Here is a 23134-nt window from a genome sequence, read left to right on the forward strand (position 1 = left end):
TACTTGGCAATGAGAAAGAATGAAATCTGGCCATTTGCAGCCACGTGGATGGACCTGGAAGGTATTATGCTGAGTGAAATAAGTCAGGCAGAGAAGGACAGATATCATATATTTTCACTCATATGTGGATCTTGAGAAACTTAACAGAAGACCGTGGGGGAAACGAAGGGGAAAAAAATAGTTACAAACAGAGAGGGAGGGAGGCAAACCCTAAGAGACTCTTAAATACAGAGAACAAACTGAGGGTGGATGGGGGGTTGGGGGAGAGGGGAAAGTGGGTGATGGGCATTGAGGAGGGCACCTGTTGGGGTGAGCACTGGGTGTTGTATGGAAACCAATTTGACAATAAATTTCATAATAAAAAAAATAAAAATAAAAAATATATCCTTTAAAAAAAAAAAGAAATAGTATCATTTGCAAGAACAAACACTGTAAAAAAACCCAAAACAAACAAACAGCCCCCATGGGGACTGGTTACAGGAATGAACCTTCAGTGGGATAGCAGGCAGCCATTCAATGAATAAGTTAGGCCTGTTTGTGTTTCTAGGAAAGAGCCTTGGGTCTTATTAATTAAAAAAATTTTTTTAAGTGTATTTATTTATTTTGAGAGAGAGAGCAAGCAGAGTAGGGGCAGAGAGAGAAGGAGAGAGAGAATCCCAACAGGCTCTGCACTGTAGTGAAGAGCCCTATGTGGGGCTTGAACTCACAAACTGTGCGACCATGACCTGAGCCGAAATCAAGAGTTGGATGCCCACCTGACTGAGCTACCCAGGTGCCCCATTGGGTCTTATTATTAATTGAAAACAGGGAAGTTATAAAAAATCATGTGTACTTTGATCTCCTTTGTGTAAATAACTATAAAAATATGGATACATATTTCCTAGGAGGAAATAAAAACCTGCTAACTGAAGGGAAAGAGGCTTTTACTCGTCACTGAATGTATTTTTGTATGGATTGAATTTGCTCTCCACTGTCTTCCTCTCCATTAAGAAAAAAATTACTAGTAGCATTGATTTGCTCAAAGCCTAAGTTCCTAAATTAACAGCATGAAGAGTTTGTAGTCATTAGATCTCCTCCAACGTCATTGTCATAATATCTAAGGCACAGTCTGATTTCCCGTCTGAACGAATTTGAATGGTTACAACGAAGGTATTGTCGTCCGCCTTCCATCTCTGTGGCCCATTCTTCTCTCCCTCCCCTTCCTCCTGTCCCCTCTCCTTGAATGTCTGATATTACGGACTCTCCAAGGACCTCACCTTCCCACCATCCACAGGGAGGATGGGGGAGCCCAGAGCGGAGGAAAGAAGCTCTCGAAGGAATGCTGAACCAGCTAGGGGTTCTGTCCACCTGCGCTGGGGCAGATGGTGATATTCTGCCTGAACACAGTGGCCTCCAGGTAGTTTTCACCAGGAGTTGTTTTGTTTGTTTCTTGCCGGTGAACGAGGACACGCGGGCTCTGACGGGAGCTGGCATATGTCCTGGAGCTTATTTACTCGGGCTTCAAATGAAGGCCAGGCGTACCTGACTCTGTCTTATAGCAAGTGAGCTCTGCTTAAGAGAGCAGGATGGAAACGCAGCGGGAAGACTGCAGGAAGAGAGCCATGCACCATGAGACAGATGGCAGGAGAGGTGACATTTGTTTCCAAAGGAGCTCATGGCCCTGGGGAGCTCACAAGAACAGCTCAGCTGGTGCTTCCGTTTTAGGACAGTTATTTCTAGGGGACGACATACTTTCATGAGAAAATCTGAACCTTGGCAACCCCGCGGTCCAGAAAGGATTACTGGGGGATGATCAGGAAAACTCATGTCTAAGGAGTGGTGCCTTCCAGGGACGGATTCTCACATAGAGTAACACGAGGTGATGAAGTCTCACAGCAGTGAAGAGAGAGGGAGGAGTATGTAGGAATTATGAGATCTAGGAATTTGTCACTAAACCAGGTATATTAGTCCCAGCCATTCGGGGTCAGAAATGCATCCCCAGGGGCACCTGGGTAACTCAGTCGGTTGAGTGTCTGACTCTTGATTTTGGTTCAGATCATGATGTCACAGTTTGTGGGTTCGAGCCCAGCATCCAGCTTTGCACTGGCAGTGCAGAGCCTCCTTGGGATTCTCTCTCTCTCTCCCTCTCTCTCTCTCTGCCCGTCCCCTGCTCTCGCTCTCTCTCAAAATAAATACATAAATACATAAATAAAGAAAGAAATATCAAAAAGGAAACAGAAATGCATGCCCAACATGCAGTGGCTTAAAGAAAAATAGGGATTTATTGATCCGTATAACTGGAAAGCTGGTAGGTGATTTCAAGCCTGTTTAGATCCAAGGCTTTAAACAGTGGGTGAAAGACACTGTCACTGCTTCCCTCCCTTTCCTCTGTGTTAGTTTCATTCACAGGCTGGCATTCTCTACAAGGGGCTAAATATCGACCCTAAGGGCTCCATCTACCAGTTTAGCAGTCCCAGTGTCAGATACCTCTTTGTGTGTAGTTCCAACAATGTCAGGGCTGATTTTATGCTTAGTTTGGGACACATATGCCCATTTCTTTTTTTTTTAATGTTTTATTTATGTTTGAGAGAGAGAGAGACAGAGCATAAATGGGGGAGGGGCAGAGAGAGAGGGAGACACAGAATCCAAAGCGGGCTCCAGGCTCTAAGCTGTCAGCAGAGCCTGATGTGGGACTCTAACTCACAAACCCCAAGATCATGACCTGAGCCAAAGTCGGATGCTTAACCAACTGAGCTACCCAGGCACCCCAACACATAACCATTTCTGTACCCATCACTGTCCCTGCAATTTTGTAGGCCCAGACCTGGTGTCTGAGCCTATAGCCAGAGGCATAAGTTGGGGGCCAATGGTGCTGGTGCAAGTTCAAAGAAACATCAATATATTGTTATCAGGGGCAGGAGAAGGAGTCAACAGACAATTAAGTGTCCACTACACCAGTGTAGACTTCTGTGCTTCATGATTTTTTCCAGTGTTAAATGAGAGGGGAAAGGGGGACTCCCCTTACAGCCCCAATATATAATTCTCCTTTGATATGTTAGAGATTAGAGGCTCCCAGACCACACCAAAGATTTGAGACTTAAAAAAGGATTTGGGGCAAAAAGTCTTTGGGCTTTTTGTTATCCTGAATTTGGGGTTGAAAATAAATTGGGACTAGAAAATGTATACATGCTTTTAGGGGTATTCTCCAGGCATGGATGGATTTCCTGGTCTAGGATTCCCTGCAGAAAGGTAAAGTAATTCCAAAGTTTTCCTAGGGGCTCCCTAAGCTTTTTCTCTTCCAAACCTAAAGGAGCCATCCTAGTTTCTTTTTTGTTCCACTTTTTTGCCTCTGTTTTTTTTTTTGTTTATTTATTTATTTTTAGAGAAAGAGAGAGAGAGGGAGGGAGGGGCAGAGAGAGAAGGAGGGAGGGAGGGAGAGAGAGAATCCCAAGCAGGCCCCTCACTGTCAGTGCAGAGTCCGATATGGGGCTTGAGCCCATGAACCGTGGGATCGTGACCTGAGTCGAAGCCAAGAGTCAGACGTTGAACCGACTGAGCCACCCAGGGGCCTCTGCCTCTGTTTTTATAGACTTTCAGAGCAGCCAATAAATACTGAGCTGGATTCACAACTCAGACGTTCCAACTCAGAGCCCAAATCAAGCAGGCTCTTTTACTCTCTGCCTTGAGTAGGTAGGAAGAACAGTGATGGACATTGGTGCTGCCTTCCAGAAATGGGATGTTTGAAAAGAAATCTTTGTAAGACTGAGCAATGCTGTCTTTTGCAACAAACAGAGTGGAGTCACAGAGACTTGGAAAAAGCTGGATCTGAACGCAAATTATGTGATCAGACCAAGCAAGCAGAAAGAAATGTACCATCACCAGCCCTTTGCACCATTTCTGAAAGTAAGAACTGTGTGGAGACAATTAGTTCTCCTTAGAAACTGACGACTGTCAATTCTTTTTCTTACTGGCAAGAGAATATTCTGGAACTCTTCCTACAGGAGGAACCATCAGGCATAGACCGATTTCCAAGCAAGAGTTGTAAAGGAGGAGGAGTATCATTTGTAAATGTGAGGAAGAAAAACAGAGAAAAGAGTCCATCTTGACCCCACAAGAAGCTTGGATGATGGCCCATATTCACCTCAGTTCTCAACAACTGACCAGAAAATAATTGGTGGAGATGCCAGTCACAGTCCCTGTCAGGGGCAGATCACCACCTCAAAGCATGCTGGGAAATTTACACCGGGCACCTGATCATTGCTGATCCCTTTTACTTATAGGAAGGATTAGAAAGTTCACATAAGAACTTTCTCAGTTCAAGATCGTGATCCAAAGAGGAAACCAATTCTGGCAATGTCAACAATGGTCACCTACAACTCCACTCACCTCTGCCTTCTAGAAAGGACCATCGTACCCCCCATGTGATTGGACCAGGAATGGCCCCCAACCCAGCCAGAAACCAGAGAAATTACTCTTGAGGGATTCTGAACTCAGAGACGTAGATAGAATTTGCCAATATGGTTGAGGAACATAAGGAAACAGATACGTGGAACGGAAGCTAAGGCACCAGGGCACCCGTTGCCACAAAACAGCCGCCCACGGGACACATATGAAGCACAACATGTTTTGCTTGGCCCGCAGGGTTTGCAATTCAAAATGATTGCCAACGTTTAAAAACTAGACTCTTGCACATTGTAAGATGGGTGGGCTTCCAGAGCAAACTGTGTGGAAATTGTGACGATCTAAGATTAAGCATGCTGATGGCACAGAGGCCAGACTTGAGGTGCATTTGGGACTTTGCAGACTTTTTAGGACATGCATCCAAAGATCACACATGTTCCTACGAGTGTCCATCCAGGAGCACCTCCAGTCACTCTCCAGATTCTGGAGCTGTCCATGGGGTTCTGCTTAGAGTAAATGAACCTGTAGCAAACTTACAGGGGACAGGACAAATGGAGAATTTTATATGCGTGGCTCAGGGTCCCTACCACTCCCTTTGCTCATCAGGTGCCGAGTCTGAGTGACTCAAGTGATTTTTTTTGTTTTAGACCCACTGTTACAGGTGTGGTGCAGGAGGGGAGCCAGTGAGCCTGTACTAAGAGAAGGAGCCTGGTTCTGGCTGTGGAGGCTTCTGATGAACCCTGGTTCCTGTCCCTAGGAGGTCCGGTTCATGAGCAGTTCCTGAATCCCTAACACTTTCCTACAGAGAGTGAGCATCCTCCCTTCTCCCTGCTCCCCTGCACAACACAAAATTTATCTGAGCAAATTTGAGTGGGTTTCAGATCTGGCTGCCAAAAGAGCTCTCGCTAAGACCACAGCTGAGGATTAACCTAGCAAAGGCAAGATGCTACAGGGAAGGCCACTTGACTGTATGGCACTTCATTTCCATGACATCACCTGAGGCCATTGGCCCCTTCAAAAAAGTTCTGCACTGCACATTCTTGGTGGCCTCAGGACCCTGTTGATATGGACCCTTTTAGGCTCCTTTCCACCCACAGCATCTGGGCACAGCTAACTATATAATAGAAGACATCAAGCTAGAAATGACTTATTTATTTATTTATTTTTGGCCCCCACATTTTGGCTCAAGTGCTCAACTTGTATGTTTGGGAGAGATCTTCAAATGCTTGCTTGTCTCTTGCTCAGTTTCGGTGACCTCACTCATTGGGTCTGTTTGTAAATGCTGGAAGAAGAAACGGTCCCCAACACTGGCTCCCAGAGGCCTGAGTTCTTTTGGGTTCTTGCCCAAGGGAGTGGGTGTGAGGCATGTTTTCAAACCATCATGCAGTTCTTTGCTCTTTTCTGTGAGTCAGAGTCATGTACTATCTAAAATAGGTGGAGAGTGTGGGCAGGGTAAGGAAGTCATGGAGTCTATTCTCGGGGAGAGTGTGGCCCCTCAGGCAGAGCCCGACTTCTCTAAGGATTAGATTGAGCACGCAAACCCACTGAGTTGACTGGTTCAGCTCTGTCCTGGTGATCCACACATGCACCTTCCTACTACATCTTTAGGGGGGTAGGAACAAGTGGATTTTACCAGATGTCTGAGTGCTAAGCAGGTACATAGTTGGGGCTGTGCGGAGCGTGTGGTTCGTGAGAATGCACGAGCTCGTTAATGCAGCTCAAGACTGAGGCATGTTTGGGATTCCCCCACCCTTTTTTGTTTTTATTTATTTTGAGAGAGAGAAAGAGAGACAAAGTAGAGGAGGGGCAGAGAGAGTGAGAGAGAGAATGCACACTGTCAGTGTAGAGTCCAGTGAGGGGCTTGAACTCACAAACCGTGAGATTATGACCTGAGCCAAAGTCAGGAGTCTGACGCTTAACCAACTGACACCCAGGTGCCCCAGGGATTTTTACATTTTTATTTATTTTTTAAGAATTTTTTACAGCTTTATTTATTTATTCTGAGAGAGAGAGAGAGAGAGAGAGAGAGAGAGAGAGAGAGAGAGAGTCCCAAGCAGGCTACACACTGACAGATGCAGGGCTCAAACTCACGAACTGTGAGATTATGACCTGAGCTGAGACCAAGAGCCAGAGGCTTAACTGACGGAGCCACCCAGGCACTCCAGGGATTTTCACTTGTAGACGTAAGTTTGGAAATAAGGTACCTGTGCCCCCACCCTGACACACACACACACACACAGCTGTGTGAACATGTTCTCATGACGTTCCCATGAATGTTTACGTGATAGCTCATGCTGATTGTGACACCACTAGCTAGGTTCTAAAGCTACCAGTGTCATAATGCTCAGCTGGCTGTTCAGCTTTAGGTCACTGAAAGAGTGATCACGCGACTGTCTGCAAATGCACGGGAGACGTCATGGAGGCAGTGATGAGCTCACTCCAGGCAATCCTCGGCTGCAATGCATCAGAGCCCAGAATGGACATTCTTTCCTGGGAGCAGATGCTTCAGTACAAGGAGGAAGGAAGCAGTTGCTTAGAAGTATTGCAAAATACCAGTGCAACAAAAGCTTAGTCACCCCTAAGGATTACGCATGGCAAGTGCCTGTTGTATCAGAGAAAACTTTTAGCAATTGCTCTGTAGGGGGTGAGGAGGAAGGTTTTCCTGAACCAAGAAAGATATCTAAATCACCACTCAGCCTTGCCCTAGGCGGATGGGCGGCAGAAGCTTCTCCATCCACCTCCTTTTCTGGACCATTTTCTTGACCTCCCTCCTGGCTCTCCCACATCCCACCTCACCCCCATCCATGCTATAGACAGCATCACTCCCTCCACCCTCTTATATCCTTCATTTTTATCCTATAATGAGTTCTCAGTCACTGTGTTAAGTCTTCTGAGATGATTCTGAGCCTTACTGTGACTTAGACGAAGAGGAAGGACCTGTGGGCAATAGGAGAGCTTTTTTTTATTTTCCTGAAACAGCAAATCATGGTTTAAGGGAAAGAAAAGAGCAAACAGCATATCCAATAGGGAACTGGGAGCACAAAGCCATCCAAATAGAAGGACAGTGTCCCCGAAAGGGATCTGAATTGTTCTTACAAACGGGATGTGAATTGTTCTTATGCGTTGCTGCTCTTGTTAGAGTTGTTGGTTTGAGTTTGAGTTTGGTTTTGGTTTTGAGAACTTGACATCTCCCTCCCCCTGGGACTACAAGTGCAGAAGCAGCATTGGCCAGCACGTGGTACCTCTCTGGGACTCAGCAGTCCCTACGACTTCCTGGTAAGATTTCATCTCCTGAAGGTTCCTGGCTACTGCATTTCGCAAGGGCGTTTCAAGTGACAAGAGAGCTACTAACAAACCCCTCAGTTGAAAACTGCGCTGTGAGACTGTCTTTGCGATAGCCTGAATCTTGCCTTGTTGTCACTTGGAAAGGCTAACTCTGGGCCCACGCTCCATATACTTACAGAAATGTCATCTGGATGCCTCACTGCTTAAATTTGTTAACTTTTGGGGCGCCTGGGTGGCTCAATCGGTTGAGCGTCCAACTTCAGCTCAGGTCATGATCTCACGGTGTGTGGGTTCAAGCCCCGCATTGGGCTCACTGCTGTCAGTGCAGAACCCGCTTTGAATCCTCTTTCCCCCTCTCTCTGCCCCTACCTTGCTTACAACACTCCCAAAGGTAGATAGATAGGTAAATAAGTAAATAAATAAATAAATAAATAAATAAATAAATAAATAAGTTAACTTCTGAGAGAGCTGTTAGTGAGATCAAGAAAAGGAAGATTCTAGGATTGTTAAACTTGCTAGAGATTTTCATGAGTTCTCAAATGATTTCTGAAATGATCACACATTGCATGGGCTGTTCCCACCTTTGAGAGCCTCGTGAACTGGCCATTCCAAATGGTAATGACAACAGGAGGCACACCCTATTCTTGCTAGATGGAAACCCCAGTAAGACTTCATTTGCTTCAAAGTAATTTACGGGGCCCTCTTTACTTACCCAGGTTAATGGTTCTTACCAATGTCCCAGTGCTCAAGGGATATAGTAGGACTGATTTTTCATTTTTCATAAGGAGAAATAAAAACATTGAAAAAACAGAACCAGAGCTCATTACCACTAGGCTCGGGTCTGTTCCTTTTCTCCTACCACAATTCCATCAATCCTCTTGTCCATATTTTTGTGATTTCTTTCTTCGTTCCAGAGATTTCCTTCTAATGCAATCCACCCTCAAATCCCGTGTCCTACTGAATAATCAATTGCCCATTCTCTTCTGAGTCTTTCCAGTCAACCTCTAACCTAATTTCCTCCTACTTTTTTCTACTTGGTGGCTTCTTCCTTTACCCAAAGAATCATGACTGGGTGCATGTTTTCCATCTTGGAAATGCTGGCTCAGGGGGATAGCTGATCAATTCCCAAAGGCTTCCACTTTGACAATAGCCAAATTTGGTATCCATGTGTCCTGATGTCTGCTCCATTAAACACACATGCTGATTACCTATAGAAAATCCCAGTCCTTGGGGCACCTGGGTGGCTCAGTCTGTTAAGTGTCCAACTCTTGATTTCAGCTCAGGTCATGATCTCACCATTTGGAGTCTGAGCCCTGCATCAGGCTCTGTGCTGACAGCATGGAGCCTGCTTGGTATCCTCCATCTCCCTCTCTCTCTGCCCCTCCCCCCGTGCGTGCTTTCTCTCTCTCAAAAACAAATAAACATTGAAAGAGAGAGAGTGAGAGAGAGAGAGAGAAAATCCCAGTCTTTTTGAGTACTCCCACTACCACCACCAATTTTGAATATGTTTTCCAGTCTCTTGATATTACGCACACTTTCTCAGCTTGCTGAGGGTGGTGTTCCTGTGTCATATTCAAAGTCTTCCTACACGTGTCTTCAGCGTTCTTTCCTTCTTCCTCATACTTACTCCCCAGCTGCACTCTGTTCAGACCCATTATTTATTCTGCATACCTGCTGTTTGCCTGCTCTTTCTGGAGAAGGCACTACTGTAAGGTTGTCTAGATGGTCCCCCACCAAAAGTGTGCAAGGACCTCAGAAGACCAGGGACCTAGGGGTTGAGTGTCCGACTTCGGCTTAGGTCGTGATCTCGAAGTTCACGAATTCAAGCCCCACGTCAGGCTCTGTGCTGACAGCTCAGAGCCTGGAGCCTGCTTCGGATTCTGTGTCTCCCTCTCTCTCTGCCCCTCCCCTACCCATACTCTGTCTCTGTCTCTGTCTCTGTCTCTCTCAAAAATAAAACATTAAAAATTTTTTTAGAAGACCAAGGACATAGACGTCGATCACTGGCCTAATTGGAGAGAATAAGGACATCCCACAGTTGCCCATAGACGTGTTCCCATTTCAGTGTACCTAAGTTTATGTCATTTCCTAAGATAAAATGTAGCTGTTTTTCAGACAAACACATTGTGTTTTGGGCTCCTTCATCTTCAGTGTCCATTTAATTGACTTCCCCCCCCCCCCACCCCGGGTTTTTAGTTAGAACCAAATAAACACTGTTGAAGATTAGACAATATCAAACCCATATATCATGATTTCATTGCCAGTTGGTTCCACAACCCGTGCACTGGAAAATGAACCTCATTAGCTGAGTTGAAATGCTGTAGAGACATCAGAGAACTTGACCAACTAGCCACACAGGAAAAGGTGTTTATTTAAGCAGGCTTCCAAAAACCCAGTTAATGAGGGTGACATTTAATGTGGCATTTGATCAGCAACACAGATAAAGTGAGAAATGAAACCTATCATCCATGGTAATGATTGATGATAAAATGATAAAAATATCCATTGCTTAAATATTCATTTGTGGGGGGTGGGGGGAGTGACAAGGGGGACAGAGCCTTTTATGATGTAAGTTCCAGGTGGTGAGAGTGCCAGGTGGTTCCGAGTCTCTTCTGGATACCGATTTGGAGGCTGGTGCTCTTAGAGTTAATCCACTCAGCACTTTAGGATATGACTTGTAAAAGCTAGGGAGCTTTTTTATTATTTTATTTTTTTAAATAATTTTTTAAAGTTGATTTATTTCTCTTGAGAGAGAGAGGGCATAAGCAGGGGAGGGGCAGAAAGAGAGGGAGAGAAAGAGAATCCCAAGCAGGCTTCTTGCTATCAGTGCAGAGCCTGACGCAGGGCTCCACCCCCCAACTGCAAGATCATGACCTGAGCTGAAACCAAGAGCTGGACGCTTAACCCACCGAGCCACCCAGAAGCCCCTAGGGATCTTTCAAAATATAGTAAACATAGCAATGACCATGATTCTGCTCCTCCTCCCCACACACCTGATAATTCAATCCGAATGGCTGGTGTATCAATGTTGTCTTAAAGCTCCCCAGATGATTCTACTGTGCAGCCCGAGTTAAAAGCTGCCACTCTGGTGACTCATATATTTTGAGGATGGACAAAGAATTCTGGTTCCATTTCAGGATGGTGGACTAACTATCCTACTTAGTCCTACAACTTCTTCCCTCCTGCAGCAAGAGTCTTAACTAATGATCCTTAGTAAGAAGTGAAACTTTCAGTGAACCAGAAACCAGGATAGATCCTGAAATATGGCATGTAGAGTGGATTGATGCAAAGACAGAAAGCCCAATCTAAAATGCGCACAGAAGATGATTGTTGGAAAGGTACAGGGAACATCAAGCCTGCTCCATCCTCAAAGGTGGCAGACACCAGGAGCAGAAGGGTATCAAAGACAATCAACATGGAGGTCCTTGGGCAGTTGCTGCAGGTGGGGCCAACGATTCATCCTCCACTGAAGCCCTTCTGTCTTCTCTTGACTTCAACAGCTGTGACAAAATGTCAGCCTTCCTGTAGGAGTCATAGCCTGGGAGCCCAAATTAGATGGGCATGGCCATGTGTCTTGGGGCTGACCATTGCCAGGGGAATAGGGTAGACCTGAACACCCCAGCGAAATCTCACCCAGTGGCTTACCCTTCATTGTCCCTGAGGGCAGCCCAATTCAGACCAGCAATCTCCCTAAGCAGATCACGCCCACTGACAGAGAATACAGACTCATGGAGAATCTCAACTAGATAGAAGATCAAAGAGTCAAGACCACCACACATTGGAGAAAGACCAACACTACAAAAGACAACAAACTCAACAAAATACACAACACCCAGGCAAGATAAAGAATAGAGCAAGCAAAAGAGGAATCAAGAAAAAGCCAGACAGAGACAAATACCTTACGACTTCACAAAGACAAATCCTATATGATTTCACTCAAATGTGGAATCTAAAAAACAAAACAAATGAACAAACAAAAAGCAGAAACAGACTCATAAATCCAACAGACTGGTGATTGCCAGAGGGGTGGGGGATGTGGGGATGGGCAAAATTGGCAGAGGGGATGAAAACGTACAAACTTCCAGCTGTAAGATTAAGTCACGTGGATGAAAAGTACAGCATAGTGAATATAGTCAATAATATTGCAATAACATTGTATGGTGACCACGCTTTTTGTGGTGAGCATTTGCGGAATGTACAGAATTGTCAAACTGCTGTGCTGTATGCCTGACGCTAATATTATATGTCAACTCTGCTTCAATTAAAAAAATAAATAAGCATCAGCAAATTTCTCTGACGTGTGAGGATAAAGCAGTCACAAATAAATCAACTAGAAGAGTCAGGGAGATTAAAATTTGATCCTTGGACCAGCAGATTAAACATCTTTTTTTTCTGAAATGTAATTTTAGTATAACGAAGATGAATGTGTGTTTTATAACCTAGTGACTAGTGATAGCTCAGAGTTTTGGTAGTTCACTTTTCTGGAAAGCCCATAGTATCTGAGTGAGTCGTTACAGAAAGTATTAAGAAGAATGAAATGTTTTCCATAGCCCTTTTATTTATTTTTTAAATTACTTAAAACATTTTTTAAATGTTTATTTTTGAGACAGAGAGACAGAGTGTGAGTGGGGGAGGGGCAGAGAGAGAGGGAGACACAGAATCCGAAGTAGGCTCCTGGCTCTGAGCTGTCAGCACAGAGCCCGACACAGGTCTCAAACCCAAGGGGACCACAAGATCGTGACCTGAGCCAAAGTCAGACGCTTAACAGACTGGGGTACCCAGACACCCCTAAATTATTATTTGAGAGAGAGAGAGAGATAGAGAATCTTAAGCGGGTTCCATGCTCAGTGCGGAGCCTGACATGGGGCTCAATCCCATGACCCTGGGATCATGACCTGAGCTGAAATCAAGACTCAGTTGCTCAACTGACTGAGCCACCTAGATGCCCCTGTATTCCTTAACCCTTTTCAAAAGTCTTGGTCCCTTTTGAAAAATTGACAAATGAAAAATACAATTGGGCACCTGGGTGGCTCAAGTCGGTTAAGCATCCAACTTCAGCTCAGATCATGATCTTGCAGTTTGTGGGTTTGAGCCCCACGTTGGGCTCTGTGCTAAACCTGGAGCTCAGAGCCTGGAACCTGCTTCGGATTCTGTGTCTTCCTCTCTCTCTCTCTCCCTCTCTCTCTCTTTCTCTCTCTCTCTCTGCCCCTCCCCTGCTTTCACTCTATCTCTTAAAAATAAACATTTATTTTATTTTATTTATTTATTTTTGTTAACGTTTATTTATTTTTGAGACAGAGAGAGACAGAGCATGAACGGGGGAGGGTCAGAGAGAGAGGGAGACACAGAATCTGAAACAGGCTCCAGGCTCTGAGCTGTCAGCACAGAGCCTGATGCGGGGCTCGAACTCACGAGCCGTGAGATCATGACCTGAGCCGAAGTCGGATGCTCAACCGACTGAGCCACCCAGGCGCCCCAAACATTTGAAAAAATATCTAAAAAAAGAAAAATCCATCGAACAGAAAGAGAAGTTTTTCTCCTAGATATAGAACACTTTCTGGTATTTGTATTTTGAGTGCTTGGAGTAAAATAGGCCCCATTTTCAAAGGCTGTTAATAACAGCGGGTGCAAGGACTTGTTTCATTTGATTTAGCACCAACTGAAATTAACAGTAAAGAAGATAGAGTTGTGTTTCTCCTCTACCTCTCTTACTGCCCACTCCTACCAGGCCACACTACATAAGCATGTGTCTTCTCAATGCCAGGCAGGAATCTAGAATAATGATTTAAAAATGGCTCGTCACGGGGCACCCGAGTGGCTCAGTCAGTTAAGTCCCCGACTTCAGCTCAGGTCATGATCTCTTGGTTCCCTGGCCTGACCCCCACGTCGGGCTCCCTGATGACAGCTCAGAACCTGGAGCCTGCTTCGGATTCTGTGTCTCCCTCTCTCTATCTGCCCCTCCCCCTTGCTCACACACACACACACACACACACACACACACACACACACACACTCAAAAATAAATAAACATTTAAAAAAAAATTTTTTTAATGGCTGGTCAGATTGCAGACACTGGCAGGATTTTTTCCCCTTAAGAGAGGATGTACGTGAACGCTCCCAGGTATCAACTTCTTTGGTCAGGAATAAAGAACTCCACCCTCAGCAAACTGAATTACTTTTCCTGGTCCTTTTTCCCTCTCATATAAAACTTTCTCATCGCTACACCTGCTTACTAATTATGGCTGCTATATTCTCAAGGAAATTTCCCAGCAGGGATGCTTGATTTATTTCTATCTTCTGAGGACAAAGTATGTGTATTTTACATCGTGTTATAAGTTTTTCTTCTTATTTTTAAGTACTTTGTTACTCTTCAAGGCAGAATGATCAGGTGAACTGGCAAGCAGATCCTAAAGACACATTTCTTAACCGGAGTAACCTCTGAAAATGCAACATGTCATTCACATTTTCACTTAGGAAAATTCATTCAACTCTGGTACTTATCCAAGAGCTTGTATCATAATGTCAATTTCTAACATAAGTTATATCCCTCAGTGCTCATGTATTTTCAGGAGAAAACAAGTCACATCAAAGTAATATTTTCCTAAATGTTATGTGATACATTTTTATAGCAACTTGAAAATTCTGAGTAAACTGAAAGTATGTTTAACAACAAAATAAATGCAGCTTATACAGCCACCTTATAGGTTTCTTAGTTTATTTATTTATTTATTTATTTATTTTTAAATTTTTTTTCAACGTTTTTTATTTATTTTTGGGACAGAGAGAGACAGAGCATGGACAGAGAGAGACAGAGCATGAACGGGGGGAGGGGCAGAGAGAGAGGGAGACACAGAATCGGAAACAGGCTCCAGGCTCCGAGCCATCAGCCCAGAACCTGACGCGGGGCTCGAACTCACGGACCGTGAGATCGTGACCTGAGCTGAAGTCGGACGCTTAACCGACTGCGCCACCCAGGCGCCCCAGTTTATTTTTTTTTTAACGTTTATTTATTTTTGAGACAGAGAGAGACAGAGCATGAACAGGTGAGGAGCAGAGAGAGAGGGAGACACAGAATCTGAAACAGGCTCCAGGCTCTGAGCTGTCAGCACAGAGCCCGACGCGGGGCTCGAACTCATGATCTGAGCCGAAGTCGGACGCTTAACCGACCAAGCCACCCAGGTGCCCCAGGTTTCTTAGTTTAAATAAGGCAACAGTAAATTTGCATTCTGTACTGAATTTATAAATCCAGCTATTTTTATCTGAATTTATACATACAGAATTTTATAGATACAGCATCTCACAAAACCATGCCCCATGTGCTGGAAATGTTGTGGGGTTTTTTTGGTTTTGTTTTCATTGTTGTTGTTGTTTGTTTTTTGGGGTTTTTTTTTTTGGCATCTGGCTATACAAAAGCCTCTGATTAATTAGACACTTTCTCCAAATTCATATAATGTAATTTTTTACTTTTCCAGAAAAATAGGAAACCAATCACTTTTTCCTCCTGAACAAAAGTCCTATTGCTACCAATTGCTCTTTTAATCTTGCTCCAAGAGAATTTTTTAAGCTTGGACATTTTGAATTGCGCCCCCATAGCTGGATGAAACACACCAGGAAATCTCCAAAGACAAATTTCAGCATGAGACTCATTTGAAGGATCCTTACAAAATAACAAAATAACATCCACAGAAATGCAACTAATGTAACTTTCAAGGAATTCGTCCACGGCGGAGTACTTAGAACAAGGAACTTGTAAACGAAAAGAAGAAGAGATTCTGTTCATCTTGCTAACTGCCAGCCAGCATGTGTCCTCATGGAATAACCGATGGCTTTCGGGTCTATTTGTGGAAATTTTGTTTGCAGGAGAGCATGCATACAGGGCCAGATCTCGTTGGTCTCTGTTCCGGAGAATGTTTCCAACACTCCCTTCTTCCGGTAATATTCCAGGACAGGTTTGGTTGGTCTTTGTAAACCTTCAGCCTCTTGATGAGCGTCTCTGGTCTATCATCCTCACGCTGAACGAAAGGCTCGCCGGTCAGATCGTCCACGCCAACCACTTTGGGAAGTTTGAATTCGAGGTTGTAGACGCGCCCACGGCCTGGATGAATCCAGCGAGCGGAGAGGCGTTGCTGGATGACCTCGGAGGGCACGTTCAGGTTCAACACCAGGTGTATCTGATAAACTCTATCCAGGGCCTCAGCTTGTCGTAGTGTTCTGGGGAAACCACACAACAGCCAGCTCTCCTGGCTGAAATTTTTCAGCTCGTGAAGGGTCACCCGGGTCATGACGTCGTCCGGGATGAGCTTCCCCTCGTCCATGAAAACGTTGGCGAGCACACCGATCTCTGGGTCCCTCAGCATGTTTTCTCGGATCAGGTCCCCGCTGGAGAACTTTTTCAGCCGGAAGTGTTTGGTGATGCGCAAAGCCAGGGTGTGCTTGACGGAGCCCGGGGCGCCGGGGATCACGGTGTGCAGGAGCCGCCCCGACGCCCCCATGGCTGCTGGGCAAGACCCGGCTACTGACGGTTGGGCCCGGGACTCGGGCCGCGTGCGCTCTGCAAGCTGCGCGCCCGGCAACGCGCTCCGGGGCCGGGGCCGTGGGCGGCAGGTGCAGCTCAGTGCAGCAAGGACGCAACCCCGCAGTGCAAGCGGGGACTGCACTCTGACCAAGAGCACGTTCGTAACTCGGAAGATGGAGCCAAGAAATCCTCCTTTTCACCATGCAGGAGAAAAGATGGTAAGTAGGAAAGGAAACTCCGGGAACATGAGGTGTAGATTCAAAGTTCCACCATTCACACGCAGAAAATGGAGAGGGTGGAGGGATACAGTATTTAAAGAAATGATTCAAGAAAGAATACACAAGAATTTCCTAGAGTTAAAGAATGGTATGCGTCGCAGGAATAGACATTCCAGAACACCGAGAAGAAAATATTGGCAAAGGTGTGAGTAAATAGAGCTCACACTCCTAGGGTGGGGTGTGCCCACAGTTAGTTTGGAAGGCAACTTGGCTGTGGCTATTGAAGTTTTATAAAACTGCTTCTCAGTGTCTTAAGATAAACTCTCAAAGTAAAACAAGAAGACATGTAGAATGTTCCCTTCAGCCCCATTTATATAGACCAACAGAAAAGGGTTAACTATCTAAATAGTCATTAATAAGAGAATACCTGGGGCACCTGGGTGGCCCAGCCAGTTGAGCTTACGACTTCCGCTTAAGTCATGATCTCCTGGTTGGTGAGTTCAAGCCCCACATCAGTGCAGAGTTGCTAGGGCTCCTCTGTCCCCCTCTCTCTGCCCCTCCCCCACTTGTGCTCTCTCTCAAAAATAAATAAAACGTTTAAAAAAATAACAAAAAAAGAAAGTAGACAAGGGAGCCGTAGCCTGTCTAGCGCTTCGTAGGCTACAAAGAGAGCGATCTCCGTGTGCGAACGTGAAAAGATTTCTAAGACGTTGTAAATGCAAAATGTTGCAGCCCCATGTAATTTATATTCAATTTATGTTAAAGTATGTTGCAGCTTGTGTTTAAATATACGGGGGTGGGGGTGGGGGGCTGGCGGGGAATGCCTGGGGGGCTCAGTGGGTTAAGACTCTGACTCTTGGTTTCAGCTCTGGTCATGATCTCACAACTCGTGAGTTCGAGCCCGGCATTCGGCTCTGTGCTGAGCCACAGAGCCTGCTTGGGATCCTCTGTCTCCCTCTCTCTCCCTCAGCACCTCTCTCGCTCATTCACTCCCTGCCCACCCCCCTGACTCCCCACCGTCTCTCTCAAAAATAAATAAATTTTAAAACTCAAACAAACAAACCTGGGAAGTGAACTGGGAAGCCAGGTTTCAAGCAGTGGAAAGACAACTTGATTTTCTGTTTTTAAAAGATTGCTCTGCTTGCACGAATGGAAGGAGAATTCTGCAAGAATGTTGCTCTGCTGTTAGCAGGCTATCTCACCAGGCCAGCAGAGAGGTGAGAAAGGACACATTTACCTTTAATTCCCTCAAACCAGTGACGTTAAGCCCCTTTTCATTTGTTAGTGGACCACTCCTCTACTTGATTTCCATGTAGGATTTTTATGCTGACGGTTATCTGCTGATCACTTCCTTGGAAAGATGCTTTAGGTTTAATTTATGACACAAGCCATGGAACAGTTGCCTCCTCAGCTTTGTCTTGGGTGGTCCATTTGGCTCAGTTCAGCATCTGAACGTGGATCATATGGAAGTAATCCTAATTAGAAGGCTCCAGGGCCTCCAACCCTGCGTCCACGTCACTTCTCAGAAAGTTCCATAAAAATGACGTGATGCGTTGTTCTCATCACATAAGCAGAGAGAGAAAGCTTTTTCCAGAGTAGAGACTGAGGGAGTAGAAGCATAATTTCTGTATTTGTATTTCGTGGCAGTAAAGTAGAATGTTTGCTCTAATTGCTCAGACTTTTTAAAAATTGTTTCTGATATTTGGGATCTTTAAGTTAGTCATATAATCTCTTTAAAATTTTTTTAAAAAAATGTTTATTTATGTTATTTGAGACAGAGAGAGAGAAGGCTGTTGCATGGCAGAGGGGCAGAGAGAGAGGGAGAGAGAAAATCCCAAACAGGCTCCTTGCTGTCAGAGCAGAGCCCAACACAGGGCTTGAACTGACGAACTGTAAGAACATGACCTGAGCTGAGATCAGGAGTCAGATGCTTAACCGACTGAGCCACCCAGGTGCCCCTGTATGATCGCTTTTATTGTTGCTGTATTCAAAGGAGTTACACTGAATACATAAGAAGAGTCAGAAGGTATGCAGATATTTAATAGAAATTTGGCACGTATCCTCCAGCAAAGGAAAAAAAATGGTGTTATAATTGAAACAGTATCTTTGCATAATACTAATTGCTGTGTCTGATAAAGGAGCACACTCTCACCGCCTTTTAATTATATACACAAAAAGCGATGCCACCCAGGTCTTTCTCTCCTCCTGGATAGATTTAGACTTCTAGTATATTCAACCTTTAATTGAGACACCTAATTTGGTACCAGAATCTGATCTCAGAATACCCCAGAGAGTATCTTCAGAGAGTAGGCAGCATTGGCTGTGCTCCAGGCGTGAGAGGGAGAGGATGTGCTCCCCAGCGGCTTAGAACAGGCACAGTCCATGTTGGAGTGGAGGCACACGTCAGACTCCTAAAGCACAGGGTCATTTCTGGCTCCGGAGACCACCTCATTCCTTCCTTCTTTTCCCAGGCTGATAGCACTTAACGCCGCTGAAGACACTGGTTATAAAACTTTTCTCAGCAGCACCCAGCAAGGGATTCTCTGACCAAAAACATAAAAGCCAGTGGCCAGGTAATAGCGTTTAAGACATTTGGCTGCACTTAGCAGAAAATGCCCAGTGCCCACCATATACGATTGTGGACTTTCGCTGAAACTTACTAGGTGTTTTTCACAATAACAGAAGCCAAATGGTGTAGCAGTAAAAGAAAAACAGAGGGAGCTCCTCAGATGAGGCCTGTTTGTGCAACCCCAATCATTTTGGGGTGAAAATTTCCGAGTTAATTTATTGCCCGCTCTAGGGAGAGTTAGCAGTTATAGGGCATCCACGAGACAGAGCTGGAAGCCACAAGGGTGATGAGAAGCTTGATAATCACTCATTCATCAATTCAGCAAACTTAAGTTGGGCATTTACACCTGTGACTTACTGTTCTAAGCACAGGGGATGCAACCCATGTGAAAGAATGAAGCCTGAGTGTCTGTCCCCATGATACTCACCTTCTAGTAGGTATTATGGGATAGTGTTTCCTAGAGTGTGACAGCTTCTCTGGGGAATGTGAGATGCTTTTTGGTCTCTGCGTGAGAACATTCCCCTCCCCACCTCCAGATTTGATAAGTTTGTTTTATTTTATTTTTTAAACTATCATGAAAATGTCAAAGACACATGAAATTAGACAATGGTACAGCCCCAGGCACTCAATATCTGGTTTCATAATGATCAATGTTTTGCCAATGTTGTCCTCTTATTTTTTTTCTGGAGTATTTTCCAATCCTGTTCTTTTTTTCCCCCTAGGGTATTTTAAATAATAGCGTTTTTCATTTTGATGGTGCATATGCATGTTTTAATGTGTGTAAGGAAAAACATAACTAGTGCTCAAACCTAATATTTGGGAGTATTCTTGCTTAGGACAAAACTATACTAGAAATTTAAGTTTTAAAACTGGTACACAGGGGGGTGGGCAGCGCCTGGCTGGCTCCATCCGTAGAGCATGTGACTCTTGGTCTCAGGGTTATGAGGTCAAAGCCCATCTTGGGAGTAGAGTTTACTTAAAAAAAAAAAATTAAGGGGCACCTGGGTGGCTCAGTCGGTTAAGCGTCCGACTTCAGCTCAGGTCACGATCTCACAGTCCGTGAGTTCGAGCCCCGCGTCGGGCTCTGGGCCAATGGCTCAGAGCCTGGAGCCTGCTTCCAATTCTGTGTCTCCCTCTCTCTCTGCTCCTCCCTGTTCATGCTCTGTCTCTCTCTGTCTCAAAAATAAATAAACATTAGAAAAAAAATTTTAAAAAAATTAAAACTGGTACATAGATATGGCAAAGTCCAACAAGTGAGTACATAAATGACTGACATTTGTTAACTATTGATAGAAGCAATAAGAAATGAAGAGGAGAGGGTAGACATTCCCCTTCATCTTCCTCCCTCATGAGGTTAGGATGGTCAGAAGAGATTCCTTCCAAAATAAAATAAGATAAAAACAGAGAGGGAGGGAAACCATAAGAGACTCTTAACTATAGAGAACAAACAGGGTTGATGGGGGGGTGGGGGGATGGGTGACGGGCATTAAGGAGGACACTTGTTGGGATGAGCACTGGGTGTTGTATGGAAGTGATGAGTCACTAAATTCTACCTCTGAAACCAACACTACACTATATGTTAACTAACTTGAATTTAAATAAAATCTTGCAAGAAAACATAAAATAGGGGTGCCTGGGTAGCTCAGTCGTTTAAACATCCGACTCTTGGTTCTGGCTCAGGTCATGATATCATGGTTCATGAGTTCGAGCCCTGTGTTAGGCTCTGTGCTGACAGCATGGAACCTGCTTAGGATCCTCTCTCCCTCTCTCTTTCTTTCTCTGTCCCTCCCCCATTTGCTCTCTATTTCTTTCTTAAAATAAATAAAAATACACTTTGAAAAATAAAATAAGAGAAAAAGAAAAAAAAGAAGAGATTCCTTCTTCTATGGAAAATGCTTAGCACCATGCTTGGCACTTAGTAAGCACCTACAGAAGAGGAGCTGATGTTGTTTTCGGAAGGCATCTTTGATTCCGGAGAACTGCTGTTGGCTAACATTTATTAAGTACTTACTGTATACACACACTGTTGTCGGAGAGTACAATACCTCGGGGCGCCTGGGTCGTTCAGTCGATTAAGTGTCTGACTTCGCTCAGGTCATCGATTTTGTGGTTCACGAGTTTAAACTCCGAGTCAGGCTCTGTGCTGACAGCTCAGAGCCTGGAAGCTGCTCTGAAGCAGGTGTGTTTTGCCTTTTGCTCCGAAGGTCAGGTGTGTTTTTCTGCCTGACTCCTGGAACGGCCAGGAGGCAGTTGGGGAAAGAACCAGTTTGGAGGCCTCATGTACACCGGACTCTACCATTTTGCTAACATGGTGACCTTGAACATTTTACTGCACTTTTTCTGAGCCTCTGTTTCTTATGCACAAAATGGGGACAATCATGCTAACCCCCCAGTTTTCAAGCATGAAGTGAAATAATTGGTATGGCAATCTGACCCTGTGGACACTCAACTAAATGTGCTATATTCACACAGCACTACCAAGGCATGTGATTTGGAGCGATCCTCTTCCCTCTTTGGGTCTTGTTATTCTCAACTGTAAAAATAATGGGGTTGACTCTTAAACGTCCTGCTAGGGAGAATGTTCCAGAATTCTAAAAAAAATTTTTTTTAATGTTTATTTGTTTTTGAGAGAGAGAGTGTGTGACTGGGGGAGGAGCAGAGAGAGAGGGAGATGCAGAATTTGAAGCAGGCTCCAGGCTCTGAGCTGTCAGCACAGAGCCCACGTAAGGCTTGAACCCACGAACTGTGAGATCATGACCTGAGCTGAAGTTGGACACTTAACCGACTGAGTCACGCAAGCGCCCCTAACATTCCAGAATTCTATTCTGATTGGACCACAATAACTATTGCTGACTCTGAAGTTAATGAAAGTAAGTAGATAAACGTCCTTCTAGTGTGATTTTATTTGTAATTATTTCTAAGTGTTGTAGTCTGGATTCCTTAGAGAGCAGAGCGGGATAATAGTTTGTTTCTGCTGCTTTGTCAGGATCACAATATCGGGGAGCAGAAGCCAGAGAATAGGTGATGTAGGAACGAGGCAGAGAGAAGGAGAGACATTTGAGCAGAGAGGTAAGTGAGCTGGTTGCCACTAAGTATTGCCAGTGGCTTTATTTCAGCACCCTCTCAGAAAAGCTGCATCTCAGAGCATCTTTTTCACTCATCTGGAGTGAAAAAAAAAAAAAAAGAATAAATTTATCTACCAGTTTCCATCTCCCGTCGCACAACACTCACACCATGAGGTGTTAATTCCCCTGCAGTTCTGGGCTGCACGATTCTGGGCTCTGAAGCAGGGTCCCTTGGTGTCCCCCATCTTGGTGTTAACAGGGAAGCCAAGATGGGAGATGAGAGGTGCGTGCATGGGTACGAGGCTGGGCTCTGGGAGGGTGGGCCTGGAAGAAGTAGTTGGGGCTGGTTGCCATGGTAGAGTTTGAAACTAGAGACAGGCGAGGCTGAGAGTCCAAAGTGGTCTCAGTGTGCGATCAGCTTCCAAACAGGATGGGAGTGGGCTTCCTTATACAAAAAGGACAGTCATGAAAGAGGAAATAATTTACAAAAATACCCAAAAAGGGACCTCAGTTTTGTATCCTGAAAGGGAGGATAATAATAGCATGTACCCATAAGGTAATTAAGAAGTGATAGGAATTCAAGAAGTTAATATGTGTAAAGCGTTTAAAATATATGTGCATACAAAAGCCACTGTGTAGCTGTTTGTTTGAAAAAATAATAAAATACGGGCCAGGTGAGCTCAGGTGATTTCTCCAACTGTGCATTAATTTTACCGCTAAGCTTTCTAGCTGTGAAGGAAAAAGGAGAATATGGCAGGTTTCTTAATTTATATCATCTGATCAAAATGAGCCTGCTAATTCGGAAAGAGAGCCAAGATTTTACCCGGCATGAAAGGCCAGAAGAGTTTGATTCCAAAGGACATTAAAAAGCAAAATAAAGAGGGGCTCCTGGGTAGCTCAGTCGGTTAAGCATCCGATGCCTGATTTCGGCTCAGGTCATGATCTCTCGGCGCGTGGGTTCGAGCGCTGTGTCAGGCTTGGCACTGACAGTGCAGAACCTGCTTTGGATTTTCTCTCTCTGCCCCTCCCCCATTTGCATTCTCTCTCTCTCTCTCTCTCTCTCTCTCTCTCTCTCTCTCAAAAATAAATAAATAAATAGCAA

The 23134-nt window shown here is 44.7% G+C and overlaps 1 protein-coding gene and 1 long non-coding RNA gene across 2 annotated transcripts in view; one reads left to right on the plus strand and one right to left on the minus strand.

Annotated features, from left to right (window-relative positions):
* Positions 1–23134, plus strand: part of LOC109278923 (uncharacterized) — a 152046-nt gene that overhangs the window by 77625 nt on the left and 51287 nt on the right. The gene's annotated exons all lie outside the window — the stretch shown is intronic.
* LOC109279010 (GTP:AMP phosphotransferase AK3, mitochondrial-like) lies at positions 15355–16157 on the minus strand. The gene is given in 2 exon segments (XM_053907548.1): positions 15355–15623; positions 15626–16157. Coding segments are annotated over 2 exon segments (714 nt in total). The 3' UTR covers positions 15355–15441.

Source organism: Panthera pardus, unplaced genomic scaffold (assembly GCF_024362965.1).
Source record: "Panthera pardus isolate Hobbes unplaced genomic scaffold, ASM2436296v1 HiC_scaffold_2, whole genome shotgun sequence".
Taxonomy (NCBI): domain Eukaryota; kingdom Metazoa; phylum Chordata; class Mammalia; order Carnivora; family Felidae; genus Panthera; species Panthera pardus.